Below are 23,266 nucleotides of genomic sequence, written 5' to 3'. Positions count from 1 at the left end.
ACCCAAGTAGAACCCCGTGTAAGCGTTTACGATCGCTCTTATCTCACCTCTCCGTTGCCCTGGGAAGACCCGCAAAGGCTGGGAGATTAACAGTGGCTACTCACGAGGTGCGAGCACGCCCGTGTTTTGGAAGTGTGACGGAGAAGGAGATGACTTCATCGGGGCATGTGAGTGCGACAGAGGTGATGTTGTAATCGCGGACATGCCGGGAGGGGACCGTGGGAGCGCTGTACGGAGGAACAGCAGCACGACCCCGCACACCTTGAGAGCGCCGCCTTGCTCGGGCCCTCTCGCCCCCCGAGTCCGTGTGCCTTAGGGACGAGGGAACGGTCAGACCCGGAGACAGCCGGAGAACCCTCCCGTCTCCCGCCGGATCCCGCCCCGCACAGGGAGGGCCGGGCTGGAAGTGACGCGGGCGGGCGGAGCTGCGCGGCACTGATGGCGGAGGCCCCATGTTGATGTCCCCGGCGCTCTCCGCCTCTGTCTAGGTAAGGGCGCTCCGGGGCCGGGCTGAGGGGAACGGGCAGGGCGGACACGCTCTTTCCTCCCTGCCTCCGGCAGCCCCCGGAGCGAGTGGGGCCGTGAGGCCGCGGTTCTGCGCCACCGGCCCCCGCCAGCTGTGCGGGCCGGCCGAGGTCGGGAGGGGAGTGGCGGGGCCGGGCTGCGGGAGACGGCGGGGCTCCCCTTCCTGGGGGGAAGGCGAAGGCCCGGAGCAAAGGTGATCGAGGCGGGCAAGTGAGGCCGCGCCGGCCGCTGACGGAGCAGCGGCGGGGAAGGGGCAAGAGGCGGCCGGGGCAGGTCGGGGCCGGGGGTGTCAGGTGCCCGGGACCGCGGCCGGAGGACTCCCTGGGAGGCTGACTGGGGCAGTACCGCTCGTCCTCCTTTTCCTCGTCTTGCCCGACGAGCTTTTCCTTTTTTTCACCGTTCTTTTCGCTGCGTGAAACCAAACGCGTCGCTCAGCCTCTCCGTGGGAAGCGTTTGTCATGTCGGTAATGAAGCCAGTGCGTAGCTCTCCCTCCTTCTCCTCCTCCTCTCCTCCTCTCCTGTTTCCTAACCGGTAGCAGTGAGTTAAGCAGGCAGGCAAGCACGCAGCATCGCCCTAAACTATTCTTGAACTGTAAGTAGATCTCAGCATCACCTAAGCTCCGGGGATTTTCCTGCTAGGCAACAGTAATCCCAGATGACTGTGCTGGTCTGCCCAAGTTCAGATTTGTGAACAGTTCTGCTTTGGGCTTGGAAACCAGTCTCCCTTTACTGGTTCCACTAAAGAACTTCCAGAGGTTCCAATACTACTCAGCAGTGGCAACTGGCAACTGGTGTGCTGAAATTAGTATATTTTTTTCTTATTTTTTTTTTTTTCTGCAGTAGTGTGTGCTTAGGCTAAACTATACAATCTTAAAAATAGACTTATTAAAAAGAATCAATTGTTTTTGTTATTAATGCTTTGCTAACCGTTTTTGTACTTATTCTAGTTGGTGAAAACTGAAGCACTATTTCATATTAGTGTTTTTTGGCTAATTTACTGAATTACTAAAAAGAATTAATTTGTTGCACTTGGAAATAAGGTTATTCTGCTTCTTTTAGAACTGTAGAAACTGCTGCTGCATACTGTTTATAGTTCAGAGTGGATTTGAGAGCTGTCTTGAATATAATACTCTGTTTTGAGATGTGTGGGAGCTTTCAGGGTTTTCCTATGCTGTAAAATTTGCTACTCTCTTCTGGACTCTGAAGCTACCAACTGATAGGATTTATATGTACCCTGTTTTCTCTAGAAAACTGTCTTTTGATCTCTACTCAGTTTCTGGCTTGTGTAAGTTCGTGTTTTTCCTTTGTATCTGTTCATCTTCACAAGCTTGGCATTTTATCTTACAACCTGTGTTGTTCAGTGTACAAAATTGGTTTTTATTTAACATCTGATACACTGAAATAATGTCATGGCTGCCTGTATGTACTTAATGTGTTACACTAAATTGGGCAGTATTAAGCTTGAATATTGAGGGCTTACAACTGAAACCCCCCTCTATTTACTTTACTTTTTCCTCGTTTTGAATGATGAATATCTCTGTTTACTTCAGAGTGCATTTTATTTCAGAAAACACAGGGTCTTTGCAACTTATTTTTTAGCTGTTGAAATTGTAAAAGGCTATAGGAAATACACAAACAGCTTTTAATCTTTGAACTACTTGAGACTTGCAATGCCCTATCCCCTTTTGGTTTTGTTTTCCACATGTATCTTCAATGAAAGTAATATATTATGTCATACACTTGGCAGTTACTGCTTTCAAAATGTGAATTTGCTTGGTCAGTATAAAATTACTTTTAACATCAATTGCAAGAATAGGATGGCTCATCTTTCTAGAAATGTTAGATACATAAGGCCCAAATCCTCCTGATAGGAAATGTTTTGACAGAATTGTGATTGTACCTGGAAATCAGACACTTGAAACTTCTCAGTTGCCCGTATTCTGTTTTTGGCAGATATTGCCGAATCTGAGGAAAGAATGTTCTTGTTCTTGTTCTGAGGCATCTTGTGTTGCTGTAATTTGTAGCACTGTGTATCCTGAATGAGGTGGTGAATGGAAAGCATGATTAAAAGCTTTTGCAGTCCCAACTGATTAGTGTTAATCCGTCAAACTCTATGCCTACCTCAGTGTTCCTGCTGTCAATGCAGTCCATTGTTTATGGAAATGAAGCTGGATGCGTGGAGCTGAGAGCGTATATGTTACAGTGAGAATAGTAAAAGATGCTCGTGGGCTGCTAAACAGTGGCAGGAGAAGTCTTTTGAAGAAGAAGTAGGGAAAAAAGCCAACCCAAACAAACCCCTCCTGTTTAGATAAACTTTCTTGTCTTTAAAAAAGGTCTTAAAATGGAACTTTGATACTTCTATGAGAGGGGAAGAAAAACTTCATATATAAAAATCCTGTGAAAAGCACTGAGCACTACGGATTCTGAGAAAAATGTAAAGCAGGGAAGCTACAGAAGTTTTGTTTCGCCTTCTCTACCATGTCTAGAACCATTAAGAATCTCTCATTGAGTTAGAACCTTGCTTTGTTTTCCCATCACTGCTTTTATTTTCCACTTTTTGCCACTGTATCTGAGATAGAATACTGGGGGCATTCAGCTAAGCAGCGGTTTCTCTCCATCTTGATGTCATTGCTGAAATGATCACTCTTTTATTCTGAGAGGTGATTGTTTTGGAATGATGCTGAGTCAGTGCACTTTGGTGAATTTAGTCTAAGGCTATCTGGTTTTGGAACAGGGGAACCAATTGTTAGGTTTTTCTGTCTTGTTTATTTCAACTAGATTAATTTTTGTAATTTAACTAATTTTTCCACTATGTTGAAGTAGCAACTTCTGCAATTTCATTACAGATCAATCATGTCATCCTTTCAAGAAGTTCCGTCTTCAACTAACACTTTGCAGACTTCCAATTTTGCACATGTGATTTTTCAAAATGTGGCGAAAAGTTATCTTCCAAACACACATCTTGAATGTCACTACACTCTAACCCAGTTTATCCATCCTCATCAAAAAGATTGGGTTGGCATTTTCAAGGTAAGTGAAGCTTGTTCTATTGCTATTTTTCAAATGTTTGCTCACTCTCTTACTGGTTAAAAAAAATAAATTCCAACAACATAAAAGCTCTCTTATAAACTTTTAAGTTGAACATCACTTAAAGTGGTGTGTTGATTAAGTGGTGTGTTAGAGCGTAAGTTTTGTAACAAAGACCAAACTGGAGCTCAAAACTGGAACTCAAAATGAGTATGCTTAAGATCAGCTGGAATAAAGGGAAGGTGTGATGTGGTGCTGGTGTGCAGAATTAAATGGAGATGATTTGAGAAGAGGTGTGTGCTCACCGAGTGACATTGTAAACAGGACTACGTGAAGAATATGAGACAGAGTTAGTGTGAAATGTGTGTGGAAAGAATGAAAACTAAGCTGGAGATATCCTGATACACATCCCTGACTAATTGTTCTTGTTAGAACAGGCTGAACATTATAAATTACTAAACTTGTTCAAAACAGACTCTTGAAAAAGGTGGAGGGGTGAGGCCACTCCTCCAAAGGTATTTGGAGATATTTTTAAAGGCTAGTAAAACTTCATTAGAAGAATGGAATTAAAAATTCATTAATTCTTATATCTACTTATGTTTAGGACCTTGATCTGTGTTTCTTTGTCAGTATAGCTCCTAATAGATGATGTTTAAATTATTTGTGTGGCTAATAGAAGTTTTGATTCAGCCTTTAAAGAAGTGATGCTTTGGCAGTGGAGAGGGCATAAAGGTGGCAGACTAGTTTGGTACTGGAGGACCTTTCCTGTAGAACTTTGTCCACTATTTAAGAATGTAAATGCTTGACTTCATTATAATCTACAGATTATCAATGCGTTGTTGGTCTTTATTCAAGATAAATTACTCCTCTGCAACATAAAAGTACTGCACTCTATAACAAAGCAGAAGCATTTTTAATGCTTTGTGCAGTGCCTGCAGTCATGAAGTTGTGCGAGGGCGGTATCAACTTACAAACAGGCACATTTCTCTAGTGGGAAGGGTTTAAAAATATGTGTATATATATCTTGATTATTTGCAAATTTTTGCAATTTGTGTAACTGAGCACATGTGACTATTTAGCTAATGGCACTAATGAAACTTCAAAAACAATCTGTATCAAAACTTTAGAAGAGTGCTGTTCATAATACACATAAGCATCTTGAAATGATTTAAATGTAACTTTAGAAGTGAATGTAGTGACTTTGTCTTTTGGTTTAAGTGAGGGAGGCAATCAGACAGGACCCTAAAATTACTAAGTAGGAAAAATTAAAAAGAAGCATGAAACAGTTTTTTGGTGACTACATGAAATGCTGTTTACAATGTGCAGCTATCTCATTTCATCTTGACTGTGATGATAGCGTTCATAAACTGTTGAGGTATGAGTTTTTATTTTACTTTAACAGTGGCAGGTAATACAGCTTTGGCAGTCATTTGAGGAACATTTTGAACTGGCATAAGGTATTACTACTGCTGACAGAAACATCTTTTACACAGGGTGTCTTATTTCTTATACTTCCTCTCCTTTACGTGAAACAAGATCTTGTGTAATGAATCAAATCAGGGAATTGATTGAGGTTAAGACCAACGTTTTGTGACTGGATTTTTTAAGTGGAATTCCCCTACTGAATTTCCAGTTCACCTAATTCTCATCAGCACAAGGGAAGGAAGCATTGTAAGATGGGAAAAGAATAAAAATGACTTTCTTTCTGTGACTATGTCAGCTTATATAATGTGTTATGGATATACTGACTTAGTATAGTTACCATACAGGGAGTTAAATGGAGCCAGCTGTCTGACTGTATCTGTTTCTACAAATATGTATATGTAATGTTTACAGTAAAATAAACTGTGGAAGTGTAGTTGTCTTGGGACAGATAATAGTCAGAAGTTTTACTATACTGTGATCTGAGTGTAAAAATGAGTGACTTCTAGAGAACTGATTGTTCGTGGACAAATAACAAACCACCTGGAGGTGGCTTGAAAGCTGATGAAAACAGGCAGGGGTTTTATAATTTATCTCTCTAAAACATGTATGAAGGAGAGAGGCATGTTTAGTAAAGTGATTCTGTGATTGAAAAAAGAAGGCAAAAGCAAATCTTGACTAATTATGAGAACAATACCTGTAGTATTGGCCTAGTATACAAGGAAAGAGGGGCTTCTGTGAGAGAGCTCAAGATGTAGATTCACAGACTGTTCATGTAGAGGGAATAAAGTTCATCTTGTCTTTTTAAAGTGCATAAATTGCTTAGAAAACAAACCTGTTTAAGCTCCTGTCACCTAACCTTTGCCTGAAATTGCACTGAAAGTAACCAGTGTCGTAATGGTGAATACCGAACAGAGGGGAAAGGCACCTAGTTTAAAATAAACAATAAAATCCCCCCCCCAAAAAACAGTGGTGATTTCCGATTTGTACTGAAAATAAGTAAGGAATAAGGTCCTCCATACCTCCTGTGAACCTTGTGTTGATTTTGTTGAAGGGGACAGTTTCAACTGTATTCTGTCCTGTTAGATAGACAAGAATTTGTTTATTGAACTGAAAAAAATCTATAGGTACCTTTTTAGTGAACGGTTTTCATTTGCAAGTGCAAGTACGTTTCTTCAGCAATGATCACTTGATTGGTTATTTTTATCCTTATATTATTGTCCCTGTTTTGCTAGTCCAGCTGTTAGCGCAGCTGCACAGTGAAATGGATCAGCAGAGTGATCTGCCTGGAAAATACAGTCCTTCCTCCATCAGCTTTTACCATCTTATTTCAAAACTGGTTGGGTTCTTTTGTTTGATTGCTGTGTGATACAATGGGCAACTGTGCTGGATCACTGATGGAAACAAGGGGACAGGGAAAGTGTGTTGTAGATGGGCTATGGCTACTTTATTGGCTTGGCTGCATCATGTAGAATGACGATTTAAGTTGCTTTTTCAAACTTTTTTAGAATTCTCGTCTGAAGAACAGCTTACTTTTAAGTTGCAAAACTTAACAGATTCTACCAATTTCCCTGCATATGCTGTATATAAAATAGGATTTTTTTTTTTTTTTGTTCCCGGTGTAAGTTGCTAAATGTTGAATTTCAGTAATGCTGAGCATAAGGCATTTTGTGGTGGTGGTCATGGGTTTAAAACTGTTCCCAAGAAAGTGTTCATAAACTGGAAGACTGATATTGCATATAGGAGAATTATTTCAGATATACCTGTTTCCTTACAAACTAGATGTATCTAAATGAATACACTAATTTTGGGATTGGACATCTGGCAAAAACTTGGAGATGTGGGAAGTTCTGAATATGCAGCTTTTATTATTTTTGTATGTGTTCATCCTTCTTTTTCTTACTTGTCCCCTATAGGAAGGGAGTCAAAACTAGGTTTTGACTCAGTCTTCAAATCTGTTGTCTTTCATTGCACCTCTGTTTTTTTTGCTTTTATGATGTTCTGGAGAGTCAGCTGTAATCAAATGCGAGAAGATCTTGGTCACTTATGTCCTTGCTTGTTACTGAGGGGAAAAAAAAAGGCGTTTTTTCAGAGATCTAATTCATAGGTTTAATAATAGGCATGCACATCCTGAGCCTGAGTCTCTGTTCATGTAGGCAAAACTAGAATTTGAGATCACCTTTCCTTCTGCTGAGGGTTTCTATGCAGAAGAATCTGATGGTTCTGAGTGTGGAGTCAAAGGCAAGAAGACTTGCCATTCTCAGTTGATTTTGTAGGAGATCCGTACTCCCAAAGTGATCCAAGGCCAGTGTCCTCTCTTTGTCTCTGCTCATCTCTGATTAATTAAAATCTGGAGAGGTCTTGAGAGTAATCCAAATCTAAAAGAGGAAAAATAACTAATGTGTGCACTACATCTGGCAGCAAAAGTGGTCTGTCTGTAGGTAGTCCTAATTTCCGGCTAGGGAAGTCTACATATTGTGATGTATTTCAAAATAAAGTGAATAATCATATGGCTGGATGATATTTTTGCATTATTAATGCATAATGTCCAGATTTGCAGAAGTGTTTGAAAAACCTGCTTGGTTGGTAGGAAGCAGTGCTTTCCTCTCTGTCTAGAGCATATGTCTGCAAATAGAGCTGTCTGATGTTCAGTATATAAGAGAGGCAGGTTTTCTATCCATCTCAAAGGCACAAGGAAAGAATTCTGTGGGGACTATAAAGATATTACATCAAAGCTGTAGGTGTTTGTGGGGTTATATCATAATACTTTGTGCATGTCTGAAGATGTAATTTTGCTGAGGCCAGCGTGCTGGAGTGATCTGTGGTATCAGCAGGTAATCAGTCTTACATATGTTAAGCTAATGGTCTTTGGTCTTACTGTGTCATTAATTAACTATTCTATCAAAACTTTTCTATTCCTCAGTTCTAGCTGATATATTTTTCTAAGTAATCTACATTACCATTCCTCTAGGATGTTGACAAGTTGTAGACATGCTTTGGTGTTGACTGTCTCAGTGTACCCCTAGAGAAGAAAGGGAAATGTTTTATTTTTTACTGTCCAGGTTTTTAATATCCACACCTTAATAATTGTGATCTGATGTTCTGGTAACTTAACATATGGAAAAATTGAATAACCGGAATTGGGAAGATCTTAGTAACTTATTTGAACGCAACGAGTGCCTGCTTGCTCTGAGAGAGCACTCAGTATTTAGGACATCATACCTGAGCTACTGTTTGTGCATCAGGGCAGTACCTCTGTCTACATGCAACTTGGTTTCTCTCTTTTCAATGTCCTGATCTATAGCAGACCTCAGAATTAGATTGTCTGTGGTCAAAAACATTTGTAACAGTATTTGACTTTGTATTTGATATACACTTAAGGAATAGCTTGGCGTTTGTGTTTTATAAAGGCAATATGGATGTGTCTTTGTATAGTACTCTGGATTCTTTAGTTTTTTTGGACTGCAAATAATAGTACAGCTTGTGTGAGTCATTTCAATATCCTGATTCTGTTGTAGATTGATAACTAAAAAACCACAGCAATTACTTCCATATATTGAGATCACGTTATGAAGTACAATACAACATCTGGATGTGTTATTGACCATATGCATATAGAAATACTATTTTTCTGGCACAGAATCGTCACTGCACAGCTGGCCATGATAGATACAAGAGTGTGCAGTGGACAGTATGTCCTGTTGTTAAAATAGTTGGGAATAGAATTATTGGAATTCAGAATGTTTTGAGAATTGCTATATTTGTGAATTATAGTGATTCTGTTGGTTTCTGATTTACCTTCTTTGGAAGGACATGCAAATAATACTTAGCTTAAAAAAAAAAGACATCCGTGGCAGCATATTTGCAGTTGCTATACTAGATGAAGAGAAGGATAATCTGGGTTTGTGTGATGTTACCTTTGACGAGAAATTCTGCCATTTTATTCCAAATGTCATTAATTTTCTAAATATTTTTGATACAGTAGGTTTGTGTGGTCAGAGTCAGAATGGGCATGACAAAGTAGGCAGTAGCTAGTAACAATTTTGAAGAGACTGTGCTAATTTATTGTTCTCATGAGATGTGATAGTAAGGGAATAGTTCACTTAAACCCCACCCACCCTTTTTTAATACATTTTCATACTTATCTCCTAAAGTAAACTATAGCTTTTTTTCTCTTTGATCTGTCATAACATTTCCTTGGACAGTCATTTACATATGTAGCAGGTTTTGTTTTAGAGAATTCATATTGTTTCTATATTTATTTTGATTTATACCTAATGGAGAAAGTTGATCCTATGGTCTAGGCACACGGTCAGTGTCATTTTGACACATTCCTCTGAACTATGAGGTAGAAATACAACCAACAAGAGATGATCATAACTTAGGATCCTGATAGTACCTTGATATTGCAACAAATACCATATGTTTTCAACAGCCCAAGTTGAAAGATTGCCTGTATGTGTTTGTAACATTTAGCAGAGATGCCTTCTTGAGGTCTGGGAATAAGAGAACATTGGAAGATTACAGGCTTTCACAAAGAGTCTAGAGTACTTTGCAGCCATCTTCTGCCCACGAGTGTCTCAGCTTTAGGGCTCCTGTTGTATAACAAATTTTAATCTCGGTGTGAGTAGCGAGGTGATGTTTGAAGTGAGGTCTTAAGTGTCTTGGTCTGAGGTAAGGGAAAGTTGAATGTATTATAAGGGGATCACAGACATACTAAAGACCTCTAAGGTTTAATTTTGTTGTTTACTTATTTTGAAATGCCTGTGCCTGAATGTTACTAAAATGTACTTAGTACTTTAATAAGTATTTTTCCTCACGTCCAGCTTCTGAAATTTCTTTGTACAGTTTGATCCTTTCCGAACTGGCATCTAAATACCACTGTTTGCTGGTGATGCTTGTGTTCAAAAGTATATTGCATCAGTGAGGTGCCAGTGTTAACAGTTAACTCGCAGTAATTTTGCCTGGTGTGAGCTTCACTGCCCCCAGATGCTTTAATTTTCTCATCTGTTAGTTGTCTCAGAAGAGCTTGATTTTTGTAGCTGCCTGTAGTAGATTGTTATATACTACAGTAGCACAAGCACTACTGTGACTTTAAAGTAATGTTACTTTAACTCAGGGTTATGGCCCAAAAGAGCCTGCTTGGAGAAATCACTTCCTTTGATACTGGGCCCAATGGCATTATGCTTAGACACCTGTGTTATCTGTGGTTTGAGTCAAAATAACTGTTTCTTACTATGTGAAACATGTCAAGGCTTTTCACTTACTGTTGTCAGTAGTAATTGTACTGTATAATGTACATCCAGAGCCTTACCTGTTGTCTGAAATTTTGCTTCTTTTGCAGTTAGCATGTTGTATTTTTGCAGTACTTTGGGTACTTTGCTAAATTCTCAGATATATAATTTACCTTCTGAATTACAAAAAAGACATAATTTTTACTCTAATAAGCTTTGTGGTTGGGGTTGTGTGACCTTCCCCCCACCCCCTTTTGCTTAATTGGGTTGTATTAAGTATTTACAGTAAAGACCCACTGATTATGCTGAAGTTGGTTCAGCTAAACAAGTGTTTCCTGGGTTTGCTGCTTTGTCCTGCTGATGTTGTATGGGTAGGTCAGGCACTGTTAATGCAGCAGAATGAACGCTGCTGTTCTTCCAGCTGCACAGCAGCTTTCTGAGACCAGGAAACAAAATGCCAAGTGAGCTTCCCTTGCAGTGGTCTTTCTTTGAAGCACTCTGTCTCAAGACTGAGTTAACTGACTTTACCAAGGCATTATAAAAGGAAAGAAATTTAACAAAATGCAAGAACAGAGGTGTTTATTTTCCATGAAACTTAAGAAATTAAAACCAAGTTTAAAATAACTTTTACACTGCAAACACTGCAATTGTAAGGCAGAGCTTTCTTCTTAGGAAAACTTACATTCTTTTTAAGAGGAATCAGAGGAGAGTTGGAGATAGGAAAAATAATAACCATTTTATTTCACTAAGTAATTGGTAACTCATTGTTGCCATACTCATTGTGCCAGACACTCCCTCCCCTGTCCCCACATTTATTTTCCTATGCAGCAACTTTTCTTCAAGCTATTTTGTTGAAATGTACTGTGGGTGAAACGTAAATAGCAGAAAGCTAATCCCACTGTGTGGCATTGCAGTAAGAAAGGGGCTTATATCTGTGGGGCAACACAGAAGAAAAAGCTTTCATGATGACTATATGGCTATTTGTTAGTGTAAGGAAAACCTGTCTAGTGTGAGTATTACGGACAGTTGAGTTGTCCTCACTTGCCCAGCCAAATTGCAAAGTACTTGGTGCTGGACTCTTAACCTTTACCAGACTTTAGCTTTTCCACTGTGACTGCAGTGTTGGTTTATATGACTGAAAAGTGTTTATTATTTCCTAAATTGAAATAAGCCTTTTTGCTTAAAAGTAGGAAATGGGAATATCATGAGTGGATTACTATGTAAAGGCCTGTTAAAGCTTTCCATTTTATGGAGGGAAAATTAAATAAAGTGAGGTTTCAGTTATACATTGTTTGTACATAATAACCTAATCTGGATATGAAGCTTTTGTTGGATACATGATGAGTAGTTGTTGGTTTAAAAACATGGGTTGAGAGGGCGAAAGTAGGATTTGGTTTCTGGATTATTAATCTGTTGGTTAACATCTGGAAGGAAAGCAAGAGCATTGGCATTTATGCAGAAGTTTCTAATTTAAAAATGTGTTTGAGTGGAGTTTGTGAGAACTAAATGTAGAGAAAAGGAGAATATAAAAGAATGTGTTGAATACTAGATCAGCAGATGCTTTATTTCCAGTTATAAAATGGATTTTCTTCTTTCTGTTGGTTTAGGGAAGTTATGTCATCTAAATCTTATGTGCTCTTTTGGCTAAGAACTAAGAATGTTTGTATTTTTTGAGTTTCTATCTCCGAGCAGAAGGTTTTCAGAGTTTTCAATGAATTCCTTAAAAAGTAATGGTACCAGCACAGTCAGTCAACGGGATGACTGCTGTGCTTATCAGATGAACACCACAATGAACTGGAGTTTATACTTCACAAGTCTTGCATGTAGTTTGACGGGTTATTCTTTTTCTTCCTCTGAACTTCAGAAGGTTTTGTGTTGGAGTTCTTCTATAATTTGCAATGTTTGTGTGCTTGAATGTGGATATTGTAATGTTTGCCATTGCCCATGCCAGGTTTTTAAGGACTAATAGACTTCTTGTACTCCACCTGGCTCAGAGAAAGTTTCCCAGTGTGTCCCATAGAAATTTCTTGTTTATTTAAGATTTCTGATGTTAAGAAAGGACTACTGTGCATTTGTTCCAACTTTAGCACTTTGACTGGAACTTGGTTTCATTTTTGTAGTTGACTTTTTGTTGGCTGTATTGTGTTGGGTTTTTTTTTTCCAACTGATGTGTGAAGTTAAGGTTTTAAAATTTGGTTTCTTATTTTAATGCATAAGAATGGATTCTTCATTGCAAAATGGAACTGTTAACTTCACATGAGGCCTAAATAGGAATTAAGTGTTTCCACACCTTAACTCCTCCATGACAGTATACCCAGTTACTAATAAACTGTACCACACCTAGCTTTTGACAAGGTGGTGTGTTTTTGTTTTTTTTTTTTTTTTTTGGGTAGTGGAATAAATCAGATATTCTTCTCCTTTACCATTATACTATTATTAGTATTCATTGCTTTACAGTAGTAGCTTTGGCTTTCTGTTTAACTTGCATGTATTTTCAAGTGTGTTGGAATATGCATCTTCAGAGGATAGAATCATAGAATAGCCTGGGTTGGAAGAGATGTTAAAAGATCCTGTAGTTCCAACCCCCCTGCCGAGGGCAGGAACTGTCCACTACACCTGATTACTCAGAGCTCCATCCAACCTGGCCTTGAACACTTCTTTAGATGGACCACCCACAGGTTTTCTGGGCAACCTGTGCCAGTGCCTCAACTCTATACAGAATTACACTCTTATGAAAAGTCTGAAAGCAAAGGTTTGTTGAAGTTAGTGGGAAGACTGCACGGACTTAGCTGAGTTAGGTTTTCATGCAAATGTGTTTTTTTCTTTGCAGACATGGCGTGAGTGTATGAGAGAATTAGCATTCCAGTGAAATGCTGGTCTTTAGTATTGCAGAAGTTGTCCGAAAAATGCTAGTGCGACCCTGTCAATTTTGGTCTTTTCAGTAGAAGAGAAAGCTGTTTTTTCTTTCCTCCTTTTTGTTTTCTGATGAACTGGTTGGACCGTGGACACAAAATAGTCAGCATTGACAGAACTTACACTAAGAAATTCTCACTATAAAATTAAAAATTAATGTTTTTGTATTTTTCATAAAGTAATGTGTATCTTTATAGAAAAAAAAATAATATACCAAATAGTAGTTTAATGTGTAGTGAAAACTGTCTGCTGTTTTACTTTATATAGACCCTTTTATTGCCTTAGACCCATTTATTGCTTTAGGTAACAAGCTTAATAAAATTAATGCTAAATCTTTGACATGCTTGTTAAATATTCTTGATTTGTAAACATTGTTAAGTATCTTTTTATTGCACGTTGAAGCAGAAATATACATAATACAGTATGTTGCAAAGGCCAGACCGTGATACCTTAACTTTGCATAACAAATTCTTTTGTTTAGTGTTTTATCCCTCTTTCTTTTTGTTGTTGTTGTGGTTTATTTTATTTTAGGTTGGTTGGAGTACTGCAAGAGATTATTACACCTTTCTTTGGTCACCTATGCCAGATAATTATGTGGAAGGATCAACAGTTAACTGTGTGCTGACTTTTCAAGGTAAGTGTAAAGCAGTATCTATCTGTATTTTCCAGCCTACGCAGCTTTTTAAATACTGATCTGTTCCTTTCAGTGCTGAGGGTTGTATAGCAGTTCTAGGCTTTTACAAAGATAAATTGGAGGAGAATTTTCCACGTTTCACTGTGTGAAGTACAGTCTTATTTTAGAAATCAAGGAAATTGTAAGGAAAAGTAAGTGACTTAGTATATTTTTTACATAGTAATGGCCAGTATTCATGACTGATGGAGAAGCTCTGTTGGAAACTATTAAAATACAGATAGTGACTTTTTTAATCATCAGCAGGCATTTTTAATCTTGGCATTTTTTAATGCCTTGTGTCTTTACATTGTCTTTAGTCTCTGGACTTTAGACATCATTACCAATATTAAGTGATTCTTGTCAAAGAATAAATGATGGTTTGGTGAAGGTTCAGAAAAGTCAAAGAGTTGCAGAGAACATTTTACAGTGAGGAATTGATGGAAATACCTAAAGTTTTTACGAAAAGAATAAAGAAAAAAACAGAAAATGTTACACAACTGTACAAATCTATAGTATAACTGAATTTTCAACACTGTGTGCACATCATATCCTCTCCCTCCCCTTTGCAATCTCAAAAAAGTAGAACAAATAAACAAGGAAGATCAAAATTAGGAAATGGCTTCTGTATAAAGGTGTGGAGTTAAAAAGGTGAGAGCCACACTCTTCTCATTAAATGTAAAAAGGGACATTGGCTGTGAATTCTGACCTGGGAGGTTTATGCCTGATGTTGGGAAGATCCCTTTTACCAAGAGTGAGTAGTGCAGCACTTGAACAGGTATCTCTGGTTTGGAAGGATGAGAATTCCTCACAGTTGTTTAGACACAGCCATGGTAGTCTCAAACAGGTGCTAAACACAGTCTCCGGAGTGAGAAACTGGACTAAGTGACCTTCCAAACTTCCTTCTGCCTGATTTTTCAGCCTGGGAAAGAGAAATAATGTGAAGTGACTTATGTCTTCATTGTTTATATTTAAATAAGTAGGAACGGTTGATGTAAGGTACCAAGTGACAGGTTCAAAATGGAGATAAAGATGATACTTTTATAACACAGTCAGTGTGCAGAACTTGTTGCCACAGGACATTAAAAATGTCAAAAATATATGCACATTCAGAATTTTGTGTGAAAAGAACACCTCCAGTAAGCTTTTAAAATGCTTTTCTGCTTGCAAACAGATTTTTATGTACCATTTTATCTTCTTTTTTACTTCCTACAGTTGGCTTTAGTATTTGTGTGTGTGTGTTTATTGCTTGAAGTAGATAGAAAAAAATAACGATTGAAATCCTGAAGTGATGACTGTATTAGCTTGTTCTCTTGTTAAAGCTGCAGATAATGATAGTTTGGATGAGTTCACTGTTCTTTGTACTGAAACTAAAAGTGATCTAGAAAGTAGGACTCTACATGCCATTATTAGTCCTTTGTACTTAAAAATTTCACCACACATGAAGCGACTGGGTAACTCTGTCCCATCTCTTACCTTCCATGCTGAAAGACCTCCACTTTTATAGAGCTACCAGATCGAATCTCCATTCAGTCTCCCCATTGTGTTTGGCAAGATATTTTAATGCTGCTGACATGAGATCAGTAGAGCTTCCAGGAGCTTAATTATCTGAGCTAAATAGTGAATGTTGTGCAGCATGCTTTAAATGTTTGGTTTTTTATGATCAAGTAGGTGTGCTGGAAGAAAATAAGCAGGAATCTGTTTTCTCCAGTACATGTTAGATACAAGAAAAAAGACTTAGAGTAGTTTTAAAACCAGGTTGTCTGAATCAATATTAAAACTTGCTGGAGCAGCAAGGTAGACCGTTCTGAATTTTTTTCTGCGTAATTGCATCTTACTTAAGCACTGAAAGAGATAAACTGAGTGGTATATAGGAAAGTGTAGTCAGGTCCAAAAGTATGAATCCTGAGGTTAAAATACTATTCCCAGAGCTACAGTTAATAAAGTATAAGACTAATTAAAGCATGAATTTCTTGATACAAGTGCTGTCCATACAGCACATGTAATGTTTTACCATTTGTAAGAAAAGTAGCTAGGAGTACTGGGAAAAGACTTCTAGGAATCTGAAATAAAAGTTGGTGAATAGAAATCATTTATAAAATTAGAGTGGGAGAAGATTGAGATGTGGTGAAATAAGAACTGAAGTAGGTGACATCACCTGCTGGACTGAAAATCTGGTGAAGATTTATTATGCTAGTATCATACTCAGGCTGGCTAGGATATCTGATAATAAATGTTCTGAATTAAACCACATAGTTTTCTTGCCATTAAACTGGGTAAGGTGTGGTTTTTGCGATTACTACTAAAGGTGAAAATCTCTTTAGTTCTGGAAATGTTTGTTTAACATCCCCAAATATTACTGTGTGAATTCAGGTAATGCAAGAGGCTTGATGTTGAAGCTTCAGTGGGCAACGGTTCAGTGGAATAAAAATTCTTCTGAAGTAATTTGCTTGCAACATGCAATATTACATAGCTAAAAGAAAGAGGATTTATTCTTACCTTGTAAAGTCTACAGGAATTTTTTTTCAATTTTAAGAGTAAGCTCTTTGTTAACAAACTCCAGGCTCCCACCTATGCCCCCCTTGTCTCTGGTGTTATCCATTCAGAGTATTGCTATGCTTTGGCATAGCAATTTATACAGCATTGCTGTTTAAAAACAGCAAAAGTAAATTATGTTTACTCCACAAAAAAACCCAAAAAGGAAGTTGGTAAAGTTACAGATGTCTTGTCATATTATTGCGCCTTTGTCTGTTGTATTTGGTTGCAATAGGTATTTGCCAAAAATCACTCACTCTTTGTTCTGTGACTTTGCAACGGTTACATATAGCACCTATTGCCTAACACTATTTTGCATTTATCTTAAAAGCTAGGAAAAACTGTGGGGGGATGAGAGTGACTAAATAGGATGACTTTTCCTTTCTGCTGTTTTGATGATTTATCTGTGCCTTACTGAGGTAATGAGTATGAAATCTGTAAGTCAGACATGATGTGGTTATCTGTTTACAGACAGAGACTTGTAAGTTTGTGTAGAATGTTTCTTCAAATATGAATTTATTTTGATAGGATATTATTTACCAAATGATGATGGAGAATTTTATCAGTTCTGTTACGTGACTTATAAAGGAGAAATCCGTGGAGCAAGCACACCTTTCCAGTTTCGTACCTCTTCTCCTGTTGAAGAATTGCTCACTATGGAAGATGAAGGAAACTCTGATATGTTAGTGGTGACCACAAAAGCTGGACTTCTTGAGGTTTGACTCAACAATTCTTAAAATGTTATTTATTTTTTTAATATATACATACATCTTTAAGATATTAAAGAACAAACCGGAAGGAAAAGGCCTACATATGTATGGGTAGTGTATGTATTTCTGGCTGGTTCTACAGTATTTGACTGGAGTTCAGAACATTTGCATGTTAAGTGAATCGTGATTTTAAACTGTATAGCACTAAGCATGGACTGGGAAACTCTAAGAGTAGATACTGCCCATCTCCAACATCTGTACTCACCAACTAAGTGGAAGGGAGGGAAGATACCCTTTGTATGAAATGGTACTTCTTGTAAGAAAAAAGAGTTACCAAACCAATACTTTTATTTGTACACAAGTTAAGAGCCCTGGAGACTAAGCTGAATAATTGTAGGTGCCTAAGTATATTAGAGTAGCTCTTGTTTTATTTAAAGCAGTTTTTGATGTGTCATGGTTTTTGCTAGAGGGATGTGGTTAGACTTGTGTGCTTACATCTAGAGTCAAGGCGTTTCCATTTGCTTCTTGATGTTTGTAGGCTGAACTCCACTTAAACCCAAAAAATTAGACAAAATAAGAAACCCAAACCAACTTTTGTGTGACTTGCTTCTTGGAAAATTGTTCCTTTACCTTGCCATACATCTGAGCACATACACGCATGTATTTGATTTACAATTTTCAGAATTTAGGGATAAGAGAGTAGAGAGATACATCTAGCATATTTTTGCTTTTCAGATATGTACTCATAGTACTAAAATTAAAAATAATTTTTCAGATGTGTCTTATTATCTTGGCTTATGGAATTGTAGAATGGTTTGGGTTGGAAGGGACCTTTAAAGTTCGTGTAGTCCAACCCTGCTGCAATGAGCAGGGGCATCTTCAAGTAGATCAGACTGCTCAGATCCCCATCCAGCCTGACCTTGAACGTTTCCAGGGATTAGCTCGTCCAGGGATAATTAGCTCGTCCACAGTTACTGTCACTTGGGAATAGTAAAGGCATTTCATTTAAGGAGAGGAAACTTGAATATAAATCAAGACACTGCAAAGTGTGCTATCTAATGGTACTGTAGTGCTATTCAGTTAAAGCAGTGAAACTTCAGAAATTGGAGAATAAGGGGAAAATTGTAAAACAACTTAGCCAGAGAACACACAATCTGTGCTTCTGCTCAGACACTGGAGTAATTAGTTATCAATTTATTTGATAAGAATGAAGGGGAAAAAAATTACCAAACCCCATTATTTTTGTTTTTTTACAGTTCAAAATTGAAAAAATAATAAAAGAAAAAGAAGAACTATTAAAGGTAACTTCTGTTCTGGAAAAGGAAACAACACAACTCAGAGATCAAGTTGAACGACTGGAGAAAGAACTTAACCATGAAAAGCAGAGATGTGACCAGCTGCAAACAGAGCAAAAGGTTAGTTGTTTAACTGATTAAAGCTGACTCATAATGTCTGTAATACTGCTCTTTCAAGAACCATTTAAACTGTGTGAAAATCAGCTATCAAGACCCCTCAGCAGTTAGATAGACATTTACACTAGAATAGGTCAGTTCCTATTAACCTCCTGCCACTATTCCTTTTATGTCGTAAAATGGTTAAAATATTTAAGGCTTATGGTACCAGGCTTGGTAAGATAATCGATGACAACTGTTACCAGATGTTTGACATTTAACCATGGAATTCATAGTGGAAAGTAGTGGATAGTTTAAAGTTTGCTTACATTAATTTAAAACGGGGGAGGGCTTTTCAAGAAAACTTCACATTAGGGAATAACTACATAGAACACAGAGTATTGAAAATGGTAAAAAATTTTGTTATGAAAAGCAAAGATTAGGACTTAACAGAGAATGCTACTGCCGGGGTACACAAAGAGTAAAAAGTAACTAGTGACTGACTTCTCTTAAAAGGTTTCACAGAGGTCTGAATATTTTCAAAGGGAAAAGAAGTACACACCTTAAAGTCATTTACAATGTTAATTAATAGTTAAAATGTAAATGTAGCCTAAACCAAAGCAAGCTTAATTTGGAATTCTGCATATGGTCAAGAAGAAATCTAATACTGTAAAAAAGGCACCAAAACATTGGACCTAATCTATTTTTAAGTTGCTGCTTTTTAAAAAAAACAACTTTTAGAAGAAGATTAAAAACATGTGGGAGGGAGGTGGTGACATGGACAAATTTGAAGTAATGAAGCCTATATAATTTAGCTGTGGACAGCAGTTAATAGGCTATTTCTGAGTACTAGTATGTACATGTCAACAGTCCTTTGTGATACACCTTTAATAGGAATCTGTTGAGGGAAGTTAAGAATGTTGATGCTTTGTAGAATACTTTTAAATAGTAAGTGAAGTGGACTAGAATGTAGGGTAAGGAGAAAAGAAAGGATAAGATCTTGTTTAAAAAAAAGTTTTTCCTATTAAAGAATGATTTGAATTTCAGATGCATGGGAGAACTAGCTTAAATCAATGAAACAAGAATTTAATACTTATAAATATGCTTTTCATGGATTTGTAGATCACAAGTTTGGTGGATAAGTCTGAATGAGTTACACAGATACCTTTCATTGTCACTTGAGGCTCTCATTAAAAAAAATATTTGAAAGCAAAGTGTCAGTTCTAACCCATGTTAGCTTTAAAATTCCATTTTGGAAAAATTTGTGAAATGGGATTTTGATAGCTGTCAAACAAAGATACAGCTAGACTGTATAGGAACAAAAATGTCTTTGTACTTTCTCACATTTTACTGTGCATTTCTATAATCCAAAATAACTTTGCCTCTAAGACACCAGACCTTAGCAATTAGAATTTAATTTCAAGAATGTTTGGTTTTATTTTGTAGGGTTTTTTTATTTTTTTGTTGTTCTTTTTTTTACCTTGTATTTTGATGGAGAGATGATGCATTGTGAAGAATTTCTCACTTGTATTTAGCTGAGCTATAAGTAGATGTCTGATCTAAGGCTGATGCTGCTCTTTGCCTGTCTAGAATACTATGGAAGCTTTCTAACTCATGCAATTTTTGTCTCTAAGACTTTGACACGGTCTTATTTTACATCTTTTAAGTTCTGTTCTCTGTTTTTCACTTGTTTAAAAAAGAATCATATCTACTGTGTTGAAAAAGTTTTAATTTGTTTATATATATAAGCAGAATATAGATTGAGTGTTATTCCTGAAAATTAAACAAGAATCTACCAAATCAGGTGCAGGAAGTCAGCATTTTATTTATCAGAAATTTTAATAACCAGTGTGGCTTTCCAGTCTTAAAGATGACTTCCCTTCTTGCTTTCCTTGCTTCCCCACCCCAACAGATGAAATACAGCAGTGGGTCACAGGATTGTATAATCTGTCTTTGCTGGGAACATGTACAGTACATTAATGGATTGATTTAAAGACTCCTGAGCAGCAGTTATGCAGCACTCAGTTGCATTACAGTACTTAAGTTTTATTTTCCTTGTGGGTTGTTTAAAAAATAAAACAACACCCAAACTCAACCCCCCCAAAAAAACAACTGTACAAAACACCTCCTCCACAACCAACCACCAAAACAAACCGTACAACACCACTCTCCCAACTCTCCCCTCTCCCCCAGCTAATCTAGTCAACTTCGTGTGATGTGAATAATTGTTATTGGCAATAAACCTGAACAATGCATTAACTTGGATATTTTTATATGACTACCATTGAAGTGCTGAGTAATCAGAATATTTTTGTATTTTGTGTGATAGCAGAGTCTTCACAGGTGCTTAGTGTGAGCCAGGTTGTTTTGGCTTGTGGAGTTTTTTTGCCTTTAAGTCTGAGAATGGTTGTTTTAACTAAGTAATTATTTTCTTCTTTTATTCCTGGTTCTCTTTTTTCACATAGATGTGGATTTTTAGCTATGCGCTAAACTTTTAATACATAAATAGATAAAAAGTGGAATTGATGAATTAAACATTTTAAAAAATACAAATTTTAAACTTAGGTAAAGGTTTAACTATTTTGAATTCTGTTGAAAAAATCTTCCAATATCTTTTAGAGCCTATTAGACTGAAGAACAACAATTAATAAAACAAAATAGCCCATATGAGAAAATGCCATTATTGTAAATGCTGAATGCAATTACCTTTGTAGTTTAAGGCAGGTATAAGTAATAGAAATCTATTTCTGTTGAAAGTAAAGCTAAACTACATTTAACACATGTAAAAACTCTTAACAACATACAATGTTTTTTTCCTTTTTGCAAGTACTTCCATCCGGAAGTTCACAGGATATATTTCTGCTTGTGCAAAGAGCCCTCAAAAAACCCCCATGGTAGTACAAAGTACTGTATTTAAAAAGCAGTAATTTCATGTGTCAAGGAAGTGGATATGTCTGTACAGACACATGCATTTGGTTCTAACTGCGTGCAGAGCTCTTTATGCTGCTAATGTATTGGCAACTACTATTTGCTTATTACCATTTGTATTGTGATATGGGGGCCCTGGAGTTATGAACCCCTTTATACGTAACACTAGTTAATCTGCCTAATTTCTAAAAATGACTCTTAGTTTCCTCATAGCAAATAATATGGTTAACTGAGCTCATGTCTTTTGATCAAGTACAGTGTTAAGCTACCTTATGTCTGTAATTGAATTGAACAGCATGTGAATGGTGTGGTTAGGGGTCATAGTATGTAAGTTAACCTTACTGTGGTACAGTGTAATAAATAAAATATAGATTAATGATGGAAAAGCTCAGAGTTCCTAATATGAAAATGTTTTGTTAGAACAGTTTTCTTAAAATCCCCTTTTCATTTTTATTCATATGCATTTAGACTACTTTCATCGTTTTGGTATTAATTTTTAGCAGTAGTAGTTTGGTTCATTGAGCCATGTCTGTAGAAGCTTTGATTTCGTGATACACACAGGAGACAATGCCGCAGCTATATCCCAATTAGTACTTCCCTCCTGCTCTTGATTAAGTGATCTTTCTTCCCCACCTAGTTACTCTCAGAATTCTGTGGAGTGGAACTGTTGTCTTCTCAATCTGCTTTTTACCTAGTTGGGATGTTTTGCAAGTCATTCTGGAAAATATTAGGAAGAAACAAGCTGAAAGTAGATCAGTCTTTTAAGAACATGGCATAATAAGCAATCTATTCAGGTGTGATACAGTCAGTGCTCCATGAAGCTTGAATATTGGACTCTATGCATGTTTTTAAGTAGTGAAACGATTCCTCTGTTTTGAGTTTTAAAGACAGTTCCTGTGTTTTGGCACTTCAGACTGTAATGGCCATAGTAAACTACAGATTTTGATTTGCTAAAGTACCCTTGTTGTTCAGGACATAAATAATTGTTTGTTGCCTTCTTAGTAACCATCTCATTTCCTACAAAAGGTAGGAGGAATAAGTGCATTCAAGACATAAAGTGATAATGTACTATTAGAGTTCTTGAAGCGCAGTTTTTAATACATGTTATGTATTATGGCACTGTGAGCCACTGCTTGTCCGTGAAGGCTTTTGGGTTTTTTAGATTTGGTTTATTTTTTTTTAGTGTTTCATTGCATTGGAGTAAAAAAACCACCTATATTTTTAATTTGTGTTCAACACGTGAATGATTCTTCAGACATTGTTTTCTCATGTTATCATTGCCAATGTCACAGAAAAAAGTATACTTGCAAGACAGACAGTTCTGCGTTAGTCAGTGTTTGTGCTCAGAGGGAGTGTGCTCTCCAGCCTCACTTCTTTAGTGTACACTTAGGGTTACTACCATTATGTTATGGTAACCACCCCACCCTGCCAATACTTGAGATATTGTAGAACTTGGTACAAAATCAGTCTTTTTTTTTTTTTAGAATAATCTTTTTCTCTTATCCAATGGCTGCTTAATGCAAAAAAATCAGTTTAGAGAGGGGGTAAGTGGCCTTTTTTTCTCTTACCCCCCAGCGTGCACACTCTCTTTAGTCTTCTGAAAAGGGCTGCTGTATTTTCAGTTAGACAAAAACATAGTAGTCCTTTGCAGCAGTTTCCATGCCAGTTTAACCCTTCCTGGACTTTTTTCCCCCCCAGATGACATTAAATTTGCTCTTACTGAGTGTGAAGAGTTAACATAATCTATTACTACTCTGTGTGGGAATTCAAAGTAAATGTGAAAGTATGGGAAATGTTTCAGGAATGTCACGTCTTTTTCTTACAACCTTCTGTTAGTTTTTCAGAATTAAATCTTTTTTTACCATGATAGTGTTCCCTGATAGCATACTTTTGTTTAAAAACATGCTGCAT

At 37.3% G+C, this 23,266-nt stretch overlaps 1 protein-coding gene across 1 annotated transcript in view; it reads left to right on the top strand.

Moving 5' to 3' along the window:
* Positions 1-357: 357 nt before the first annotated feature.
* TAX1BP1 (Tax1 binding protein 1) overlaps positions 358-23,266 on the top strand; it is a 52,645-nt gene continuing 29,736 nt past the window's right edge. Inside the window, 5 exon segments of the mRNA XM_032688753.1 lie at positions 358-488; positions 3,372-3,555; positions 13,653-13,755; positions 16,855-17,042; positions 18,293-18,451. Coding sequence (XP_032544644.1) covers positions 3,379-3,555; positions 13,653-13,755; positions 16,855-17,042; positions 18,293-18,451 — 627 coding nt within the window. The 5' untranslated portion in view covers positions 358-488; positions 3,372-3,378.

This window comes from Chiroxiphia lanceolata, chromosome 1 (assembly GCF_009829145.1).
Source record: "Chiroxiphia lanceolata isolate bChiLan1 chromosome 1, bChiLan1.pri, whole genome shotgun sequence".
NCBI lineage: Eukaryota > Metazoa > Chordata > Aves > Passeriformes > Pipridae > Chiroxiphia > Chiroxiphia lanceolata.
This window is presented reverse-complemented; position numbering and strand designations above follow the sequence as displayed.